General features: G+C 32.9%; 4 protein-coding genes across 4 annotated transcripts; all 4 read left to right on the top strand.

The window, feature by feature from the left end:
- Positions 1-12,257: 12,257 nt before the first annotated feature.
- On the top strand, positions 12,258-16,852 carry LOC111204805. Its single transcript, XM_048750435.1, has 9 exons — positions 12,258-13,572; positions 13,661-14,062; positions 14,163-14,261; positions 14,346-14,393; positions 14,471-14,539; positions 14,627-14,701; positions 14,797-14,865; positions 14,933-16,403; positions 16,487-16,852. Exons 1-8 carry the CDS (start codon positions 13,294-13,296, stop codon positions 14,987-14,989), a joined length of 1,098 nt encoding a protein of 365 aa, XP_048606392.1. The 5' UTR covers positions 12,258-13,293; the 3' UTR covers positions 14,990-16,403; positions 16,487-16,852.
- LOC111204129 lies at positions 16,495-18,458 on the top strand. The gene is made up of 5 exons (XM_048750434.1): positions 16,495-16,915; positions 17,051-17,304; positions 17,392-17,473; positions 17,595-17,979; positions 18,076-18,458. Exons 1-5 carry the CDS (start codon positions 16,733-16,735, stop codon positions 18,339-18,341), a joined length of 1,170 nt encoding a protein of 389 aa, XP_048606391.1. The 5' UTR covers positions 16,495-16,732; the 3' UTR covers positions 18,342-18,458.
- Positions 18,459-19,455: 997 nt separating this feature from the next.
- On the top strand, positions 19,456-22,249 carry LOC125583298. Its single transcript, XM_048749948.1, has 9 exons — positions 19,456-20,331; positions 20,415-20,828; positions 20,964-21,047; positions 21,159-21,263; positions 21,345-21,410; positions 21,494-21,943; positions 22,016-22,072; positions 22,143-22,164; positions 22,221-22,249. Exons 1-9 carry the CDS (start codon positions 19,456-19,458, stop codon positions 22,247-22,249), a joined length of 2,103 nt encoding a protein of 700 aa, XP_048605905.1.
- Positions 22,014-23,841, top strand: LOC125583464. Its single transcript, XM_048750436.1, has 3 exons — positions 22,014-22,369; positions 22,456-22,537; positions 22,798-23,841. The coding sequence occupies exons 1-3, from the start codon at positions 22,260-22,262 to the stop codon at positions 23,200-23,202; spliced, it is 597 nt and encodes a 198-aa protein (XP_048606393.1). The 5' UTR covers positions 22,014-22,259; the 3' UTR covers positions 23,203-23,841.
- Positions 23,842-23,965: the final 124 nt, after the last annotated feature.

Consider the following 23,965-nt stretch of genomic DNA (forward strand, 5'->3'; position numbering starts at 1 on the left):
CTTCGTAGTAGAGGAGGTTATGGTTAACTTAACACCAACTGCCTCGGATATGCGAAGAAATAGGGTTCCGTCGGAAGAACCATGCCTATACCAACGGCTACTTCGCGAGTAAAATTGTAAAAACGCTTAAGTCTCGATACGGCCCAAAGAGGGTCCGAATTGTGGACAACGGCCCATCTATGGTCCCAAAAGACTTGAGCCCAAACACTGGTATGACGGTTTATCTCATCCGCGGGAAGAGATAAATGTCAAATTTCCGAAGATAATCACAAAGAAGAAGGAAATATGGAAAAGCCCGCTTCGGGACAAATCCGGCCCAGGAAGAGGTAAACCGACCTAAGGAGGAGTATCTTTTTCCGTTTTTACTAATCGAGCTGCGACTCAACTAGTTTAGATTTAGGTCACTAGACTAGTGAACGTACCGACAGGTCTTGTAGCCTAGGTCTTTACTTGTTGTCCACGCTTGATATATGGTGTTTTTATTACCATTATATGTGTGCTTTGAGCTAATTCTCAGTCCTAATTCGTGTTTAATTGATATCATTCCAGGTTTGGAGCAGGTGAAAGAGCAAAGAAGAGAGATTCAGGAAGTCAGATGTCGTTTTGTAGGATACGATGCGGAACAGCCATCTAGAACAACCCGAAGGTTGTTCCCGAAGAAAACAAGCGTCTGACTGTTCCCGATCATTAAGGAAACTTCCTATTCTGGAAGTTTGCCCTAGATTCCACTCTCTCTTATCTCTTTACCACGAGCGCCTCCATATAAAAAGGCCTAGGCTATCATTTCTTTTACGGACGCTAGTATTTGCAAGAGACCTAGAGCTATTTTCTTTGGATTAAGCAACTTGTAAGGGAGAAGGCTTCATCCTCTCGAGAAGATCATCCTGAACCCTTGTCTTTCTACTTTGTTTTATATGCAGTATTATTCAAAAACCATGTCTGTGTCATCCTGCTTTATGATTGAGTGGTAGGCTAAGCTTGCTTAAGGTTGTAGGGTGTTAGCCGCATGAACTGAACACAAATAAGTGATCTTAACTGTTCTTCATTCATATTGTTCTTACTGCTTACATTGAATTGATCACTTGATGTATTATTTCTGATTTAATCACCTAGCTAACCGCTTAGGAGATAAATTGACATATATTGAATGAGCTTTGTATCCCTAATCAGCGAGAGTAGATATTAGGGTATCAAGTGAACTAATCAGATCTTGTCTCTAAGGCTTCTTATCGCGTCTTGTTCCAAGTGAGAACTTAGGATTCAAGACCGATCTGCAAAGGGAGCAAGACCACGATAGTGGATTGTTCTAGCCGAGTGATCTGAGTTCTAGATTGCACCTCATTGCACTTGAATAGTTGTTCAGTTTTGCATTGACACCCGATTAATATCCCTAAGCCGGCTTCATTTAAATCAAATTTGAACCATCTAGGTCTTGCGAACGTACCGACATCTCTTGTAGCCTAGGTCTTTACTTGTTGTTCACGCTCAAACGCGAATTCGGAAATAAGATCCTCTTATTCTCTTTTTCTGCTTATTTTCATTTTATTCTTTCATATTGATCGTGTCGTGTGTGGCCCAACAGATAACCGAGACCTTCAGGGAAGGCTAGGTTAACTTGGCTTTTCTCCGATTAACAAAACTCGACGCTGTGAATTTCGGTTCCCACAATGATCCTTCATGCCACCCTTCATTAACTCCATCTCCTTCTCAAAAACGTAATCGTCCACCCGCGTCTTCCAAAGGCTCCCGACTGAACCGCTACACTCATGGAAATCGCCTAGCAAGGTGAAAGCATCCTTGAGGTTCCTGTACTCGACCTGGAATTGAGAGGCGCGAGTCTTCATCACCTCGACAATCTCCCTCTTGCCCTTCCGTTCCGCCTTACAAACAGCCCCGCATGATCACGAGCGAGGTACGCATCTCGCGCCAACATCTCGTCTCGCATGCGAGCAAGATCCTTTTCAGCTTTCTCCGCTTTAAAGCGATATATCATGGCTTCTCTATGGCTCGCCTCAATGGCCGATCCAAGCAAGTTCAAGCCCTGCAAAACCGATTAACACGTTATAAGCAAAAAATATATATATATTTGAAACGATCGTCAAAATTCTTAAAGCCTATACCCCGTTGATGATACGAGATCCTTCCGCGATGACTTTCGGCCTCCCCGACTCGTTCGTAGTTGGAGGAGCATCGAAGCCCGAGGGAAAACCAGCAAAGAAATCATCGAAGTCCGGAATAGGGACCTCGCTCGTACCGCTTCCATCGCCGAAAGCATGGTCTGGATCCCATCCTGGAAGCATGAATTCGTCCACCGAAAACTCTATGTCACCAAGCTCAATATCTTTCCCCTTTGAAGAATTCAGCCCCGTCGCAACCGTGGGAGCAGCGTCGGGACCTTGGTCATCGGGCTCGGAGTCACTCCCTGTTTTCCCGCCCAAAGCATGACTAGGATGCACAAACCTCAACACCTTTCGAACTCTCTTCGGCGTAAAGGAAGTCCAGAAAAAAGGACCGTTCCTGAGAAGATCCCTCACCGCGATAATATCCTCAGGGAACGGAGCAAGAGGATTGATGAAGGGACGATCGTTCGGCAACCTCCGGAACAATGTGATACAACTCTTTTCAACAGACGCAGCGTTTATACGAACGAAGAAGAAAAATTTCTTCCACGAGTTGAAGTTGGAAGTAAACCCTTTAACCACTAACATGAAGTTCCGAGGGACCAGCCTATACTTGTCCGTATCCTTGACGATCTGTAACCTAAGAAACGCTTCAAAGTGATCGACGGTAAGGGAGAGACCATGCTCGTAGCTCAGTGATCGACGGTAAGGGAGAGACCATGCTCGTACCTACAGAAAACTAGCAAATATTTATAAGAATGAAAAAAAAAAAATCCATTTACGATATTATTTTTGACATTTCATCAAAATCCGACCAATGGAAATAAAAACGAAAGTAATATCATGGATATTGTTTTTGTGGTTACCAAGATCAATCTTAAAAATATTGACATTAAAATTGAAAGAAAAACACAACAGTAATTATTACATAATCAAAACATAATTATTATTTTTTAAAAAATTAATAAAATTTAATAAATAAATTACAATTAATAAAGTAGAATTTGTTTTTTTCCTCATGAAACACATTGTCGAGTGAAGAAATTACCACATTTGAAAATTTATTTAATAAAATTTATCAGTAAAACATGAATATAATGTTATTTTCTCCATTAAGCTCTAATGAACTGTTATTCCATTGAGTTTAACCTTTCATTCTTAGACTATGGAAATTATGATAGTTACAGTAACACTTTTCAAATGTGTGATTTTAATTTTGAACAAAGTAGGTTAACATTGTATTTCACAAACACAAAAATTATGTAAATTCATTAGATATTGATAATTTAGAAATCAAATTTAATTATTAATAAAAAATAAAGTTATAAACCCGCACTTAGTTTAATTATATTTTTTAATAATCATTTGGTTTATTATCCATTTACGGATTAAAAGTAACAAAACAAAATTACTTTTCGGGTTTGAACAGTGAATAATGAGTTAAATGATATATCACTATCATATATTCATTTGTATCTCTTTCCACAACTTAAAATAATATCTTATTATTATAATATTTTGCAGTATTAAAGATTAATACAGAAGATTACAAAAAAAAAATTATATATAAAAAGCTATATTCAAATATATACTAAATTTGAAATATGTTTAGTTGTTCTTTAATTGCCCAGCCGCCCGTAGGGTGGATTTAACCCTAGTATATACTAATAAAAGCGTTCTTTTGAGGCTCCATAGAGCATCCACATCAGCATATAATCATTAATCGAAAATAAGACACGTGGCATCATTACTACTATTATTATCTTATTACATTAAATCACATTATTACCATTTAAATATATAAATATATAATATACAAAATATAAGTAAATATAAATTTAAATATATAAATATATAATATACGAAATATAAGTAAATGTAAACTTAAATTTGTAAATATAAAATATACGGAAAAATAATAATAAGTAAGTACACAATTAAAAAATGGAAATACTACATTAAACATCTATCTTAAAATGTAAAAACTAAATATAAGTAAATATACATTTAAATATTTAAATATATAATATATGAAAAATAATAATAAGTAAGTACACAATTTAAAAAGTGGAAATACTACATTAAAAAAGTAATCTACAATATAAAAAAAATGCTAATAGTACATTAAACAAAAATATTATATAGTCTTACATCAAACAAATAATAAGTAAATACACAATTAAAAAAATGAAAATACTACATTAAACATATATCTTAAAATGTAAAATTAAATATATGTAAATATTACGTATATTAATGTATATTTATTATAATAATGTATATTTATTATACCTAAAATGTAATTTTATTTTCCATTAAAGTGTAATATGGAAAATATTTATGTTTACCACTTTCATGGTACCACTTTTCATCTTTACCACCACTAAAAGAATATTTTCAAAAATACCATCTTTATTAAGTGGCAAAAGATTCTTATATCCTTGTAATATATATATAATAAATCATTATTTAAATTAAAAAATAAAAAATTATTATTTTATGTTTTAGAATTATACTTTTTCAAATTCGAACTTTTTTATAAATTTGTTTTTTGAATGTTTTTTTCGATTGTTTTTTTTTAGCAAAATTTCTTTTTGAATATCGAAAATTATGTTTGAAAATATTTTAAAATTTTTTTTTTATATTTTTTAAGTATTTATTTATATATTTATTAGAATCCTAAATTTTATATTCCATAAACTCTACTCCTCCCCTCAACTCTAAACCCTGAGTCTATATTAGTTAACCCTAGGAGTATAAGTGTGTTTTTACCCTTCATTAAAAGTGATGGTAAAAGTGATTAGTGTAAACATGAAAAGTGGTGCAATGAATGTGGTATTTGTGGCAATTTCTCATGTAATAATGTCACGTTATTATGTATGATAAAATTTATATTTATTATGATGTTAAAATATAAAAATTGCAAAATAGAAATATTACATTAAACATATATCTGAAATAATGTATAGTCTTACATTTTAATTATTTTCAAATATTTTTATGAAATGGTAATAGTACAATACTAGTAAATATTACATTAAACATATATCTGAAATAATGTATAGTTTTATATTTTAATTATTTCCAAATATTACATCTATCTGAAAAAAGTAAAAAAAAAATTAGAATAAGTAAATATAAAATTTAAGAAAATAATACTAAGTAAAAATACAATATAAGAAATGGAAATATTATATTAAACATCTATTTGAAAAATGTGTAGTTTTACATTTTTATTATTTCCAAATATTTATCTTGCTCTGAGACACATCGCTATAAAACCCATTATCCCACCAACATCAACTTCACACCCATCAAAAAAGACTCCAAAGAAAATTCCAGCAAAAAAAGCAATGGCTCAACCATCGACCCTTGCCGTCCCAAAAACGTTGTCGATGTGTGATGTTACTTTTATAAACTAAATCAGATCAGCAAGGCAATATTTGGAGCAGACCAACGGATCTCAGGAGGAAATTCTTAAATTCATAATGATGAGTACAAAGCTTTGGAGGTGATTTGAAAATAAGCACTATATGATCACTTATGCATTTTCCTCTTTGTTGATTTACTTATTAACAATGATTTGTACGGTAAATGAAGAAAACTTGGAAGGTACTGGCTTGGCAATTCACCCAGCTCAACTCTGCTATGGGGGATGCACCCTCTCAGCTAAAAACAGCAGATACCCCCAATGGTGCAACTTTAAGTACCGACAAAGTTGAGGTATAACCTAAATAACATCAATGAATATATTTGCCCACGTTATTTAAAATGTGTTTTCCATTTAGCAAACTCTAATAATCAGTAGTCACACTTGATTGATTCATGGTTCCATCGGGTCTTATACGTGAACATAATTGCAATAACATTTGCATTGTCTTGAAGATTATGTTGCAATTGAGTTTGATCTAATGTACATTTGAACTGATAAAAGAACTTGATTGTTGCAGCTACTTCTCAATCCTCAGTCTCTTCTCAGCTATCCCATGTAAGAAGAAGAAACAAAAATGTAAGGAGATAATATGTTTTAAAAAAGTTGAAATCCTAAATGCTTTTTTGTCATCATCTCTAGATTGAAACATAAAGAAAATAAAGGGTCTGCGGAATTAATGCAAGAGATGATGAGTCCTGCATCAAATGACACTTTAGAAGTTATAGAAACAACAAAAGTGAAAATACCAAAGTTTCAGGGTGAGTCTAATGAAAGTTGTTGTAGAATGGTGGAGAAGTGGTGGTAGGGTCATGGTGAGCGATGGCAGTGACGACAGAGTTGAGTCGCAAGGGGGTGGGGGGGGGGGGGGGGTGTTCACGACTTGGCTGTGATGGTTGTATGACTTAAAGAAAACACAGGTCAGAGCAGTGGAGAGAACAAAACAGAGTAAATAAGAGAAGGAAAAAATAGTTCCGAGATGGGTTTTTGCATGCGCAATTTTTGTATTTGCCAAGCAACAGAGGTCAGATCGAAGGTGTAAATTTACAGAGGACATGTCAAAAAGGCAGAATAATTGTTCTAGGTATTGTCAGAGATAAGACAAAGCAATAATCATCATTGCTTCCTAGACCTGCTAACATGAACACAAAAATATTTGTGTGAAGGCAAATTTGGAAGAGTACACAAGTCAGGAAAATCAGAGTATGATAAGAGCACAATGCATAGAATCTACATCAGTTGACATTTTATTATTCCAATGTACGTAAACTCCATCCGAAAACATGCTTTAAACGAGTATTAAACGGACAAGCTAAAAGGTCAATTTTTTCAAAAAAAAAAATTAATGTTTTCATTAAATTGAATGGATCTGTGGGATTCATTGTCATCCCAAGATCAAACAATCCCTAATAACTCAACCTTAAATAAATTACCTCGAACCATTAGCATAACGGGCACCAATCTTTCTTCTAGAAAATAAAATACTAATTCAATCAATTTAGGTGCTTTGAGAGATTGTACGAACCTGAGGACAACCTATACTTGTGGCTAATGAGATTAATTTAAACATGTATGTTTACTTCACCTGAAACTAGATTTAAAGATTTATAGCAAATAGACGATCACACTATTTCTCTTCAACATCGACATTTTCTCCGAAAATGCCAGTAACAAACATGACACTTCTCATTCATCAACGACGCTGGGTTTTAGCGATGGACATGTGGTACAAACCTAAGCAAACAGAACCGACCAAACCAAAATTAATGTTTTCATTGATCTGTTTATGGTTCGAGTGGCTAGCAAGGACCAATTGGTTAGAACATATCAACCAACTAAAATGAATACACAGAAATAAACAAAAAAAAAAACTGAATAAACAAAAGTTTACTCAGCTGATTTGTTTTCCGAATAAACAGAAACATAGACCAATTTCAGTTCAAATATATATTTTTCAAAGTAATAAGAAATGAAAGAAAAATATCAAAATTAATTTTATTTTTAGTTAAGAATAAAATAAATATTTAAAATATATTATTTTTTTTTCATTTATTTGCATACCCTGCCTGTAGGGCGGGTTGATCACTAGTGTATACTAATAAAATGGACATTTTTAGGCTCCATAGAGCATCCACATCAGCAAAAAAAAAACTTATTCAGAGAGATGATAGGGCATTATTATTAAAAAAATAAAAAAAATAATTAAAAGTAAATACACATATAAGGAAAAATAAATAATAAGTAAATGTACAATATAAAAATTAGAAATATTACATTAAACAATAATAAGTAAATATAAAATATAAGAAAAAATAAATAATAAACAAATATACAATATAAGAAATAGATATATTACATTACACATCTATCATACTATTATCATTTGATATAAAACCAAAAAAAAAATAGAATAAGTAGATATGCAATAAAAAATGAAAATATCTAATTAAAAATCTATCTAAAAAATGTATAGTAAAATAAATAATAACTAAATACACAATATAAGAAATAAAAATATTATATTAAACATTTATCGTAATATTAGAATAAGTAAATATAAAATATAAGAAAAAATAAATAATAAGTAAATATAGGTATAAGAAATAAAAATATTACAATAAATATATATCGTTATATTATCATTGACATAAAATAAAAAAAATAGAATAAAAAATATATAAAATAAGAAAAAATAAACAGTAAGTAAATATACAATATGAAAAATGGAAAAACTAAATTAAACATATATCTGAAAAATGTATAGGTAACTAAATAATAAGTAAATATACAATATAAAAATATTACATTAAACATCTATTATAATATTAGAATAAGTAAATATAAAATATATGAAAAATAAATAATAAGTAAATATACAATATCAGAAATATAAAAAATACTTTAAACATCTATCTGAAAAATATATAATACAATAAATAATAAGTAAATATATAATATAAGAAATAGAAATATTACATTAAAAATCTATCGTAATATTACAATTTGATATAAAAGTAAAGCAATTAGATAAGTAAACATACAATAAAAATTTAAATATAAAATATAAGAAATGGAAACACTAAATTAAACATCTATCGTTTTACATTTTTATTATTTCCAAATATTTTTATAAGTAAATATACAATATAAAAAAATAAGCATACAATATAAGAAATATAAATATTACATTAAACATCTATAATAGTTTGATATAAAAACAGGAAATTTAGAATAAATGAATATACAATATAAGAAAAATAAATAGTAAGTAAAATACAATTAAGAAATGAAATTTTTTTTAGAAATCTCTTTGAAAAATATATAGTAAAATAAATAATAAGTAAATACACAATATAAGAAATAGAAATATTATATTAAAAATCTATTGTAATATTATAAGTAAATATAATGTATAAGTAAAACTGCACAATAAGTAAATATACAATATCAGAACTAGAAAAACTAAATTAGACATCTATATGAAAATGTATAGTAAAATAATTCATAAATAAATATAGAATATAAGAAACAAAAAATATTACATTAAACAATTATCATAATATTAGAATACAAATATATAATAATTATACAATATAAGAAATATAAAAACTACATTAAACATTTGAAAAACATAAAGTAAAATAAATAATAAGTAAATATACAATAGAAAAAATATAAATATTACATTAAACATCTATAAATCATATTACCATTTGATAAAAAAGGAAAAACAAAATAGAATAAGTAAATACAAAATATAAGAAAAAATAAAAAATAAATAAATGTACAATATAAAAAATAAAAAAGTACATTAAACATTTATCTGAAAAATGTATTGTTTTATATTTTAATTAATTACAATTTTTTTATAAGTAAATATATATACAATATAGGAAGAAATAAATAATAAGTAAATATACAATATAAGAAATAAAAATGTTACCTATTATAATAATTAAATATAAAATATGAGAAAAAAAAATAATAAGTAAATATAATTCATAAGAAATAAAAATATTACATTAAATATATATCGTAATATTATAATTGATATAAAAAGAAATTAAGAATAAGTATATATAAAAAATAAGAACAGATAAACAATAAGTAAATGTAGAATATAAAAATGGAAAACTAAATTAAACATTTATCTGAAAAATGTATAGTTAAGTGGAAAAGTATAGTTAAATAAATAATAAACAAATATACAATATAAGAAATATAAATATTATATTAAATATCTATCGAAATATTGTCATTTGATATAAAAGCAAGAAAATTAGAATAAACAAATTTAAAATATAGATAAATTTCTGAGGATAGTCATTTTTAAATTTTTGTAACAAAATAGCTCTCAATGAAAAAATTGCCAAAAGAAGTTTTATTAAAGAGTAAAAATACATTTATACCATAGGGTTGACTAATCTAGACTTAGGGTTTAGAGTTAAAGGTTGGGGTTTTGAGGATAGAGTTTCAAATTTAAAAAAATAAAAAATATCAAAATTTTCAAAACTAAAAGGGGTTATAATAAGTAAATATACAAGAAATGGAAAAGTATATCAAACATCTATTTGAAAAATGTATAATTTTCTGGTTTTTCTAAGAAAAATATGTATTCACACGAACGTACAATTCAGAATTTTATTGTTGTTCAGAATATAACGTTAAAAATAATAGCTATATAGTTAATATTTGAAAATTAATATAGCCCCGTGCGTAACGGGGATTGACTAGTAGTCTTTGAAAAGGTAAATACTTTGAGGGATTACAGACTTTACAGTGTAGATAAGGGTCATGAGAAGCAGACAAACCGGATTCTAATTTTGAACTAAATTCGATCCGGTCGAACCATATTCAACTGTGATCAAAACAAACAATTATTTGGTTCAGTTTTAAATACATTGATAAGCAGATAATAATGTTACTGTTCCAATGTATTAAATGGGTACTAGATTTTGATCCGCGCTTTGTTTTTGTAACTAAATATATTTTAAACGAATTTATATATAAGATAGTGTATAAGTTTGAGCACATTTATCCAAAACCACGGACTAAACCGTACCAAAATGAAAAACCTAAATTGAACTGAACTGTATAAATAATAGAGCAAATCATATATCTATGACTGAAAAATTGAAACCGAACCGAGAACCAAATGAGTACCTGAATTTTTAAATAAAAAATTATATATTTAAAAATATTAATTACATTCAATTTTTAAATAACCAAATATCCTAAAAATACTATTTATAAACCGGATAACCCGAAAACTTTAATTACCCAAATATTTTTATTTGTTTGATATATAATTTAGTTAACCAAAAGTATAATTTATGTATATAATTATTTATTTCAAATATATATATATAACTATGTTTAATATAACACATAGTATCAAAACTATTTTCAAAATAATATTATGTTTTAAAATAAGTAGATTTTGTTCTAAAACACAATTCTACTGCTAACCTATTTTGAAGTAGCGATATAGTGTTAATAAATAACAAAGTGTTTTCAAAGTTTTTAGAAGTTATCACTAACCGATTTATAATTGGTTAGACTAAATATCTAACAAAACCGAAGATAAATAGCAATTTTCTGAAAATATAGCAGATGGAAAGATTGAACATGTTTTATGTAGACCATAATCATATCTATGAATTCGTATAGGAACTGGTTTGGTATTAAATAATACAACCAACTTTGAATATTAAGTTGTGACAAACATCATTTAGTTTGTGAATGATAAGGTTGAAGTGTTTATATATATAACATAGTTAATGAAATCAGTTTAGTTAATAAGGTTGGTATAAATTAATGGTTGATCTCTGTAAAAGATGCAATTTTTTTACAATAGATATTGTATTCTGTTTATAGTCTCCGAAGGTATTAACTATTAAATAAATCACAAGTAACCATATATATAAATATAGGGTGGACATTATTTAATAATAGCACAGAATAATTACGATGGAATAATGCGTATATAGTAAACGTATATGTAGAGAATTAGGTTAGTACCATTTTTATGACTAATTTTCCTTTAATGAAGAATAATTAAGTTAGTAGTATGAGAAATAATAGGAAGGGCAATTGTCCAAAAGAACACCTTTCAAGTTTATGTCACAAAAATGACACCAGGAAATGAAAGTCACAAAAATGACATTCATTAAAGGGCAAAATGTCACTGCTACCCTTGTGTTATAAGAATAAAAAAAAACAAACAAAATTCATTTCCTTCACTCGCGACTCTTCGAACCGTGTCGTCTCCGGCTCGGGAATCTTCAAACCCTCACTGGCACTGTCGTCTCCGGCTCGCGAATCATCGTCTCTGGCTCGGGAATCATCGTCTCCGGCTCGGGAATCATCTTCTCCGGCTCGCGAATCATCGTCTCCGGCTCGGGAATCATCGTCTCCGGCTCGGGAATCATCTTCTCCGGCTCGCGAATCATCGTCTCCGGCTCGGGAATCATCGTCTCCGGCTCGCTAATCATCTTCTCCGGCTATCTAATCATCAGCGTCACACTCTCTACTCTCAAAATCGGACACAAATCACTATGTAACTTTTTAAAATTAGGGTTTTTGAATTAAATTTGTGAAGCTTGCGTTTTGATTTTGATTTGTTTGTTACTCTTTCTTATTAACCAGCGAAGCAAATGAAAGACTTTTGAATTGTGGGAACACAAAGTTGTTGGAGCATAATTCATCTCTTTGAGATATGTTGCAGATTCAACCTTCTGTGTGTTTGTACAAATTTATAAAATAAAAGTTTGTTGTCTCTTGCTGCATCTATTGAATGTTTTTAGAAGATTTCCAGAAAGCATTTGTTGCTGCATCTATTGAATGTTGAATATTGAAACTCGTATGGTAACACATTTTGAAACTTTTTTGCTTGGAGTCTTGTTTTGATTAGGAATGTTGATATTTTTGATAGGGTCTTGAATTTGCTTATGAGTCTTTTGTTGCTTGTGAAACTGTCTAGTGTTTATAATAATTTCAGGAAGCATTTGTTTTTGATAGGGTCTTGAATTTGCTTATGAGTCTTTTGTTGCTTGTGAAACTGTCTAGTGTTTATAATAATTTCAGGAAGCATTTGTTGTGTTATTTCAGGAAAGCCTTCCAGAAAAGTTTGAAATTTTTTTTTCCTTGTTTACGCAGGATAGAAACAAGATGGGAGATTCAGTACCTCTAAAACTAGCACTGCCAGAGCTGAAGTATCCTATTGGTTCACAGCCAAAGCAAAAGTCAGCAATCAACCAATATTCCGGCTCAGAGTATATCTCCATTGTTGACAGCATCCTAAAACCAGATGAGATGATAAGAGTCCGAGGATCATTTCTGGGACCTATAATGAAGCTCAGTGAGAGAGGATTGAAGTTATCAGCAAAGATGGTCTACGCCATTCTCACTAGAAGCATCGTTTCTGTCAAGGAGAATGAAGCCTGGTTCCATTTCGGTGCGCAGTCACTGAGGTTCTCTATAAGAGAATTTCATATGATGACAGGCTTGAAATGTAGTGGTGCATTAGAAGGACCACGAAGGGAAACAAATAGATTTAATTGGGAATTGCTAAAGGGGCGTAGTCATAAGTTAAGTGACGTGGTGGAACAGCTCAGAAACACAAGAGAAGATGCTTCTGAGGAGAGAGTATGCCTCGCAATGCTCATCCTGGTAGAGAGCATATTATTGCGGAAGAGAAAAGGAGGGAGTTTTCCTTTGGAATATGCGAAAAATGCATAGGATATGACATATCCATGGGGGAAAGAGGCTTACATTGTGCTCCTGAAGTCAATTCAAAACGCTGTCGCGAATCATTTGGAGAATAAATCCAAATTTGAGTTGCAAGGTTATCCTCTAGTATTCCTTCTTTGGATACTAGAGTCGATTCCTTTGCTAAGGAATAAGTTCAGTAAGTGTGTACCAACAGTTGAGGTTCCTGGGCCGACTTACTTGTGTGAAAAATACACTGACGTAGAGAATCCATCACTTGATAGGGTTTTACAGGTTGAAGCTGATACAAAGGTAAGCTTTTCCAAGTATATGTTTCTCAGTTTATTTGGCTTCTTCTTTTTAATATGTTTCTCATTGGTCTTTTTTAAAATACTCTCAGCTGAAGGTCCATTGCATACTACCTTCTATTCCTCATGATCCAGAAGATGATATCTCCATTGAAGACAAATATAGTGACGAGCTGGAAACACTGAAAGATGTAACAAAGAAAGGGTACAAGCTTACAGCTGATGACTGGGAAAATAGGTGTGTAGACACATTTGAAACATTGGATGCTCTTATTCAAATGATGGCAAATAAGGAGACTGGCCAAGCTTCTACTCCGATTGATGAGGATTCAGTAAATGAAAAAGTGAACAGGATCATTGAGGTAATGGAGGAGAATCTGAAGAGCATGAAGGATCGAATGTCATTACTGGAAGAAGAAAACATGCATCTTAGAGCCCGTGTGTCAGAGTTGGAAGGAAACAACAATGTTTTTCCCACTAACGTGACACAACAGGTAAATTCTCAAAACATCTTCTTTTACATTTGCATTTTCAAGTATTTTTTGGAAGATCTTGTACATATTCTTGAATGCCTTCCTAATATTTGACAAACAGCGATCCAGTGGGACACCTTTATCTCCAATGTCTCACACGCAACCATCGAGTGAGACGCCTTTATCTCCAATGTCTCAACAGCCTAATTTGACACATGAGGTATGTAACAAATAAATATTGTTGAGTTTTGAAGTAATATTTGGAAGCTTTTGTACTTCTTGAATGCATTCCTGATTTTTGCAGGAGACAATGATTGAATCAGCTGCATCTCCAAAGTCTCAACAAAATGAGGTATATGCTCAAAAATTTTTAAGAAAATATTTGGAAATTCTTGTACAAAATCCTGAATGCCTTCCTGATTTTTGCAGGATTACACGCAACCATCGAGTGAGACGCCTTTATCTCCAATGTCTCAACAGCCTAATTTGACACATGAGGTATGTAACCAATAAATATTGTTGAGTTTTGAAGTAATATTTGGAAACTTTTGTACATATTCTTGAATGCATTCTTGATTTTTGCAGGAGACAATGAATGAATCAGATGATGACACTCCTGCCCTTGATACTCAAGTATTCTCTCCTAATCTGACAAAAGAGGTATATGCTCAATGATATTGTTTTCACAGTTGGAGTTTACAAATTAGTTTTGGGTGATTTTTTTTACATATAAAGGCTTTTCTGATTTTTGACAGAAAGAAACAAGTGAGTCACCTGCTGAGAGGCCATCCAATCCTAATCAAGATGGAAAACCAGATGATGAGGTAATATTTATTCTAGAAATTATAGTTGAATGTATTCATGATGGCCTTTCCTGATATTTTTTTGCAGATTGTGAGAGAGAAATTAACAAGGGAGTCACCTGCTGCTCAGAGTCAAGTTTCGTAGAAAGAAACAGTGGAAATGAATGAGACACCTTCTTCTCCAATAGCTCCAAAGAGTATTGAAACTCCCGTTTATACTCCAAGTCAGACTCAGCAGGTACATGGTCAAAAAAAATTCTTGGATTTTTAAGTTAATGTTTGGAAGCTTTAGAACGTACTCTGGATTGCCTTCGTGATAATTTTTACAGATTGAGAGAGAGCCATCGGATGACACGCCTGCCCTTGATAGTCAAATTTTCACTCCTAATCTGACACAAGAGGTATATGCTCAATGACAGTTGGAGTTTACAATTAGTTTTGGGTGATTTACATATATAGACCTTTCTAATTTTTGGCGGAGGGAAACACAAACCTCTACTGATGAGACGCCACCCAAAACTAATCAAGAAGAAGGAAAAACAAATGATGAGGTAATATTTACTCTAGAAATTATAATTGAATGTATTCATGATGGCCTTTCCTGATATTTTTTTGCAGATTGTGATTGAGTCACCTGCTGCTCAGACTCAAGTTTCGCAAAAAGAAACACTGGAAATGAATGAGACACCTTCTTCTCCAATATCTCCAAAGAGTATTGAGGCTCAAGTTTTTACTCCAATTCAGAAACAGCAGGTAAATGCTCAAAAAATCTTGGAGATTTCAAGTAATGTTTGGAAGCTTTTGTACGTGTTTTTGATCCCCTTCCTGACTTTTTTTTTTTTTTGCAGACGGTAACAGAGGGAACGTATGAGGCTACACAACCATTGGCTGAGATCATTTCAGCAAACAATAAAAAGGTAAGCATAGAAATGTCTTTCATAAGTACAACTTGAATTTTAAATTGTAGAAACTTCTTCATAACTACCTCTTTTATTTTATTGTTATTACAGGAGGATACACATGCTGTGCATCACACACCTTCCTCTCCATTGTCTTCACTAATTGCACTAGTTATTGAAGAAAATAAGAACGCTTTGGTAAGAAGAAATATTTAAAATGTTTATGTAATATTTTTCTATTCAACTAACTCTTACCATTTACTTTTGTCTTATAGAGTGAGACAGAAACTGCGACCCAATATTTTTCTCCAAGTGAGGGAGAGGAGACACAATCAAGCAGAAGAAAATCTCAAGGATACTACAAAACATACAACTGAGCTAGTTTCCACAGATGTTTCGAAGACACAGCCTCTTACACAGCCTCTTACTCAGCAAACACAACACCTTCAGACAAGTGAGGGAGAGCAATCCGATGAGACACCATCAGAGCAGAATCAAGCAGAAGAAAATCTCAAGGATACTACAGAACCTACTACTGAGCTAGTTTCCACAGAGCCTACTACTGAACCTACTACTGAGCAAGTTTCGAAGATACCGCCTATTACTCAGAAAACAGAGCATCTTCAGACAAGTGCTATAGATTTTTCAGAAACAAACGAGGTATGCATCGAGTATATTTGATCTTTAATTATTATTCTAACAATTTGAAACCGCTGATGTTACTGAATCTTCATTTTTCATAGGTTGAAGTAAGCAGGCTTCTAGCTCACTTTCAAATAGGCGCAGAGGTTGAGATTTTGTCTACTGATGACGAAATATGGTATCCAGGAAAGGTTGTTGATCTTAAACTGTGTGAAGGACTAGAGGAGCTGACAGTTGAGTACACGACACTCTTCGCAGACCAACATAGACTTCAGAAACTTCAGGATACTATCACGGCTGACAAAATACGTCCTGCAACACCAACTAGTGACCAAAAATCCTTTGAGATGATGGATAAGGTAGAAGTCTTTTACAACAATGGCTGGAGCAGCGGACAAATTAGCATGGTACTTGGTGATAACACATACTCGGTGTGTCTCTATACTTCTATGGAAACTATTCTATTCAAACATTCAGATTTGCGAATTCATAGAGAATGGAAAGATGGAGTCTGGAAGATGGCAGATAAGGTAAATCATAACTTGAATTATACTTCACGTGAATTGTTTGATATACATACATTTTAGTTTCAGGAATGGTTTCCAGAAATTCCGATTGCAACAAATTTGATAATATTTTGCTTGGTGTCTATTGTTTGATTAAAGGTGAAGCCTGATAAGAAAAGGAAAGCTGCTGCCTCATCACAAAATTCAGGAATGGATAATGTTTTCCTAAGAAGGAGCGAGAGGGTGCCTAAACGATCTAGAGACACAAAAACTCCATTCAAGTCTGAAAGAAATCCGGCTTTAACTGTAATACATGAGATTATACCTGCAGTTGATCCGTTTTCAACTCCTGCGGAACATAAGCTTTCAAGGCTTCAAAATTGGATGACATTAAAGCCCGGCATGCATGAAACGTAAGCATGTTTCTGTCCTTGTCTATATATTCTTATATTTATGTATAAAAGGTTTAGTAATTCCTTTGAATCTTCAATCGACTACAGGTCCCTATCAATCAATGATAATAAGATAAGGAAATCTTTCTTTCAAAGCATGGAAAATGCAAAAAAGGACCTTAAGAAAGAGGTAATTTCTTTACATATGTTCTTGCCTTGAGCTTTTTTTTAAAAAAAATTCAGGAAGGATTTGTTTAGTTTCAGGAATTAGATAGTAACAAAATAGATAATGTTTGCATTTTTTTTTGCAGCACATTGATGGAGCCTTTGCAATGCTAAATTGCAGAAGAAATGAGAATGCTGCTTGGTTCCACAACTACAAGATTCCAAAGGCGTGCTTCCTACCTATGGAGTTCTTGCATTGCTTGCTCTCTCATGATTTGGCTTACAAGAAAGAAAAGGTCAAAGGTAAAAAGATTTTCAACGATTTATTTAAAGATATTGTAAGAGGGAAGGTATATCCAGAGAAGACATGGGGAGAAGATGTTGATGTTGTGTATGGGATTACTCTTGGAAAAAAAAGCAATGTCTGGATTGGGATGGAAATTCATTTGAAGAAGAAAAGAATCACAGTATATGATTGTTTTCAAAAGGAAAGCAACAGCATTGATATTCCTCAAGTGAAAAAGTTGGCAGGTATATATAAACAATTTGTATTTGATGTATTCAACTGTTTCTTGGTTTGAAATATTCAACTGATTCTATCTTGATATTGATTTTTAAATATGACAGTGTTGATTTCTGATCTGCTGGTGGAATCTTCTGGTGATGAGGTAGATAAAGTGAAGATGATTCCATTTGAGGTTGAGCAGGCACAAGGTTTACCCAAGACAAAACATCCTTTCAACTGTGGGATATTTCTTGTCAAGATTCTGGAGTGCCAGTCATTGAAGATAGGAGACATGACAAAGATTAATGATGACAATGCATTGGAGCTAAGGAGAACCTTGTCTTGTGAGATCTTCAACCAATTTGTGGATGAGAGCTTTGGGAAATGAGAATGATGCATCAAAACATTTTTTGTTTTAGTTAAGACTCGGTTTTAGTTATGACTGTTTATTTTGTTATGTTGTTGGCGTCTGGTTACATAAGAAAGATTGGAAGGATATCAAGTATTTTTTTGGGTCATATATCTTGGAAGGTTAAATAATGTTTCTGGATGGGTTTCCAGAAAAAATTGTAAGCTTAAAATTGTGATGTTTACAGACAAAAAAAAAAAAAAAAAAATTTAGATCCAAAAAGGATCGAACCCAGAGGGAGAGAGTTTGCGTATTTGGATAGTGTGGGATTTTAGCCACTAGGCAAAGAAGAATCATCTGTTAATGGATTACATTTAATTGTATTTAACTCTAAACTATAACACAAAAAAAAATTAAAATTGATTTTGAATCCACCACTTATCGAACCCGGGGATAGAGAGACTTTTGTGTTATGAAATGCCTCGGTTTAACCGCTGGTCTGAAGTGAATCATCTGTTAAAGAATATTACATAAGCATACTTAAACCAATTAATATAGGATAGGTTTCCAAAACCAATACATTTCGATTGGAAAAAGACAAAACTTTTGCCGTCTCAACACTCTCGCCGTTTCTAACTTCTCGAATCTCACTCGTCTCCGCCTCTCGAATCTCTCTCTCATCTCCATATCTCTCGATCTCCGACGAAAACCCATCTCCAGAACTCTCTCTCTCTCGATCTTTTACGCGAGCTCTCTCTATTCTCCGAGAAAAACCATTTCTAGAGCTCTATCTCTTTAAGGTATGTTGCAGATTCAACCTTATGTGTGTTTTCTTTCTGAGAGATTGGTCTCCTGGTTTTTGCTTGTGTATAGACTTGCTCGTTTTAACCTAATATGATTGGTAGAATTCTAGTTCATGTGAAAGCATGTGTATAGACTTCAGGAAGGATTTGTATTGTTTCAGGAAACCCTTCCTGCAGATTCAACCTTATGTGTGTTTTCTTTCTGAGAGATTGGTCTCCTGGTTTTTGCTTGTGTATTGACTTGCTCGTTTTAACCTAATATGATTGGTAGAATTCTAGTTCATGTGAAAGCATGTGTATAGACTTCAGGAAGGATTTGTATTGTTTCAGGAAACCCTTCCTGAAACAAGATGGGAGATCCATTACCATTAAGACTAGCACTGCCTGAGCTGAGATATCCGATTGGATCAGAGCCAGAGAAGACGATATCGATAAACCAACACTCGATAGTTGCTTATATCAAAACTGTTAAGGAAATTCTAGGAAATGATGAGTTCAACAGAATAAGAGGGACGTTTTTGGGACCGGTGATCAAGCTTGGAGAGAGGTCTTTGAAATTATCAGCTAAGATAGTGCACGCAGTTCTCACCAAAAGCATCAAGACAGTGAAGAGACACGAATCCTGGTTCCATTTTGGTGCTCAGCCAATGAGGTTCTCTATAAGAGAATTCCACATGGTGACTGGTTTGAAATGTAGTGGTGAAGCAAGAGAACCACGAGAGGAAACCGAGAGATTTAAGTGGGACTTTCTAAAAGGGCGTACTCATACAGTAAAGGATGTGGAGAAGCAGCTCAGAAACACAAGAGAAGATGCTTCTGATGAGAGATTCTGCCTTGCAATGCTCCTCCTGATTGAGAGCATACTACTACAGAAGAGCCTTCTCGACGGTGGCACAACTTTTACTTTGGATTATGTGAAAATAGCGCAGGATATGGATGTCTTGATGACATACCCATGGGGGAGAACAGCTTATAATTTGCTGTTAAAATCACTTCAGAGAGCTGTCGACAAAAGCCTCGACAAAAACAATTATGATTTGCAAGGATTCCCTATGGCATTTCTTATATGGATACTTGAGTCAGTACCTTTGCTACAGTATGCATTCAGTCAAGTGGTTCCTATTCTGAGCGTTCAACCGTCTACCCCAATATTTTTGTGTGAGAAGTACCTTCAAATAGCTTCTCCACAGCTGATAGATGTTCTCCTAATTGAAATCAAAGATCATGTTAGTTTTTACATTATTTTTTTCTTGTTTCTGTTTTGCCTTATGATTCTCCATTTAAAAGCTAATTATTTTTTTGGTTTCAGCTTAAGGTCATATGCATCCTACCTCCTATTCCTAATGATCCAGAAGCTGATGTTTGCATGGAAGACGAAGCTAATAAAGATCTGGATGACATGGCCGATTTATCCAAGAGAGGTTATAAGTTTAAAATTAGAGATTGGCGAAACATGTCAGTAGACCTATACGGTGCTAATGAACAAATAAGAAGAGCATCTTTACTGTTTGGGAATGGAGGGATGAGTCAAGCTTCTTCTTCGTATCAGGAGGAGTCTTTGGAATCAAAGATCAACAGAATCAGCGAGATGGTGGGAGATAATTTAAGGATCATGAACGATCGTTTGTGTTTGATTGAAAAAGACAGGAAACAGATTAAAGAACGTGTGACAAAACTAGAGAAACTACAAAGAGTTACTTCATATGAAACTCCAAACAATGAGGTAACTTTTTTTTCGGAAATTAAAATTAATGTTTATCTAGTTCTTGATTCAGTTTTTTTTTGAGTTGTCAAGTAATTTTGGAAGATGTTATACATATTTAGGATTGCCTTCCTAATTTTTGTTCTACTTGCACAGACTGACACAACTCCATTTCATGAGACGGCTTCCAGACAAGGTGAAGCCAATACAGATCAAGCAGATGAACAACTTAACAATGAGGCAAGTATAATTTTGAAAACTGTTGGTATTTATAAAATTATGAATTTGGTTGTACTTCAATTAATTTTTGGAAGTTCTTGTACGTGTTCATAATCCCATTCCTGACTTCAGGATACACGAGAGCCTATGAATGAGATCACGAAAGAGACACCTGGTTCTCCAATAGCTCAACAGAATATTGAGACTCCAGTCCTTACTCCAATTCAGACGCAACAGGTACATTCTTTAAAAAAATGGACTTTTCAAGTAATTTTTGGAAGCCCTTGTACGTGTTCATGAAACCATTCCTGAATTCAGGAGACTCACGAGCTTATGAATGAGAACATTTCACCAAACATTCAGGAGACTCACGAGCAAAATAAGGTATTACTTTTATTTTAAAACCTTTAATAAATATAAAGCAACTATCAAAATGACTGGATATCCTTGAATCTAAACCATCACAGGATGTAGAAAGCAGAGTTCAAAATACCTTTGAGATCGGAGCAAATGTGGAGATTTCATCACAAGATGACAATACTTGTCATAAATGGTATCCAGGAAATGTGTTGGCAACATATTTGGTTGATGGGGTTGAGATGGTGAAAGTTGAGTACTCCGCACCGTCTCTGGACGAAAAGAAGAGGAAAAGGAGTGTTGAGACACGTGTATCAATTGACAGAATACGTCCTCAACCACCACCTGAGAGACCTGGAGCGAAGAAAAGTTATGAGCTAATGGATGACGTAGAGGTGTTCGACAATGGTGCCTGGTGCGCTGGAAAAGTTAAAGTCATTTTGTTTGATGGCACGTGTTTTGTCTCTTTGAACAATTCTACTGAACAAATTCACTTCAACCATTCTGAGATGCGAAAACCAAGAAAATGGGTAGATGGTGTTTGGAAGATGACAGAAAAGGTAAAACAAATGCCTTGGATAACTTGAATTGAAAAATAATGTCATTTGTTTAATATCTCGGTATTTTTTCAGATAGAAGAAGAGCAGACGCAGAGTGTGAATCCAAGTGAAGGAGATGGTGATAAAAAGGTATGAAATATTTATACATCATACTAGGAATTAAGATATAAATGTATCTGAATTTTTGTCATTCAAAAAGGGGAAGGCGAAGGCTGTCGCTTGTAAGAAGAAGAAGAAAGCAAATGCTCAGCCAGTAGATTTGCTTCCTTTTCTACAGCGAGAAGAGAAGAGGCCAATACGACCTAGAAACCCTCCTATGCCTGTAACACCTGAGGTAATCCTTCCAATTGATCCATTTGTGACACCTGAATTTCCTCGGTTTTCAAGGCTTGCACACTGGATGGATCTACGGGGCATATATCGTGTGTAAGCAACTTTTTGTCCTTGCATAAATATTCCTAATTTATTTTGTAAAAGTTTCGATTGATACTAGTTAATTTTATCAACTACAGACCGTTTTATATCAATGGAAGAGAAATTGAAAAAGAGTTCTTTCAAAAAATGGACGATGCAGAAAAGAATCTCAACAAAGAGGTAATCAACACTCTGTTCTGTCTTCTATTTATTTAATGTTAATAATTAATGTGGTTCTGGATGATGCAATGTGATTAGGAAAAGGATATGATTGAGTTTTGTATTTACAAACTCTGTTTCGATTCTTATTGAGTGGTAATAATGCTTTGTGGATATTTGATTGTGTCATATGTTTAGGAAGAGGTTGAGTTGAGCTATGTTAGATGTCCATGTTATAGCAGTTCTATATGAAGTTTCTAACTATATTGTTACATTGGCAGCACATAAATGTTGCATTTGAAATGCTAAATTGTAAGAGGGTTGAGCAAGGTGCTTGGTTCCGCAACAACAATCTTCCAGCAGCATGCTTTGTACCAGTCAGATTCTTAGAAGTGGTTGGGTACGCTTATGAATCTGTCAGGAAGCCACATAAGAAAAAACAAACGTTATTGGAGGGCTGTGTAGGCGAACTTGTGAAAGGTTTAATACATCCAAAGAAGGTATGGCTGGAAGATGTTGATGTTATATATGGTGTCATTGAAGATAAGTTGAGCTATCACTATATTGGGGTGGAGATACAATTGATTGATAACACAATCACACTCTTCCATTGTGGTCTTCCAAAAGCAAATATCAAACGTGCTCTTAATCAAATCCAAGAACTGGCAGGTAAAAACTCTTTGTGATTTATTAATTTTATCATTCAGTGTAGAAAAATCAGTTTTATTTATATTGTTACATTGATTATGGATAGGATTGTGAAAGTATGCGTATCCTGAAAAAAGAATTTTAGCTAATTTAGAAAATAAAAGTTTGTCTCTTGCTGCTTGTGCTTGTGATGCATTTTTACATATTCATTTTGTTGTCTGTTGGTGATTAATTTATTGTATAATTTTGGGTATTTATGACAGTGTTGATTAGTGCCATAAAGATGGAACTTCTTGGTGAAGAGGTTAATTTCGAAGATATCAGTCCATTTCAAGTTAAGTTTGCAGAAGGGCTTCCAAAGACAAAATTTCCATACAACTGTGGTATTTTTGTTGTGAAGATGCTGGAATGCAGGTCACTGGGATTGAAGAGCATGGCTAATATAAATGATGAAACTGCGATGGACTTACGAAGCAAGCTATGTTGTGAGATCTTCGACCAGTTTATGGATAAAGATTTCCAGGAAGGTCAAAGGAAGTGAAAATGTCATATTTGTTCTGTTTTTTACTCTGTTTTTCTACTTTGACGTTAATTATCCCTAACGTTTAAGTTTAAGTTTGTAATGAATTATCCCTAACGTTTTTTTCATTTAGATTGTTATTGAAAATTTTTTAGGATGTCTTGATGAATTGTCAAATGCTTATGGTAATTTTAGGATGGGTTTCCAGAAAAAGAGTGAGAAAGAAAAATGCACCATAGCCTAGCAAATTCCTTTAAAGTTTACAAAAAAATGAAAAAGAA

Source organism: Brassica napus, chromosome C3, assembly GCF_020379485.1.
Source record: "Brassica napus cultivar Da-Ae chromosome C3, Da-Ae, whole genome shotgun sequence".
NCBI lineage: Eukaryota > Viridiplantae > Streptophyta > Magnoliopsida > Brassicales > Brassicaceae > Brassica > Brassica napus.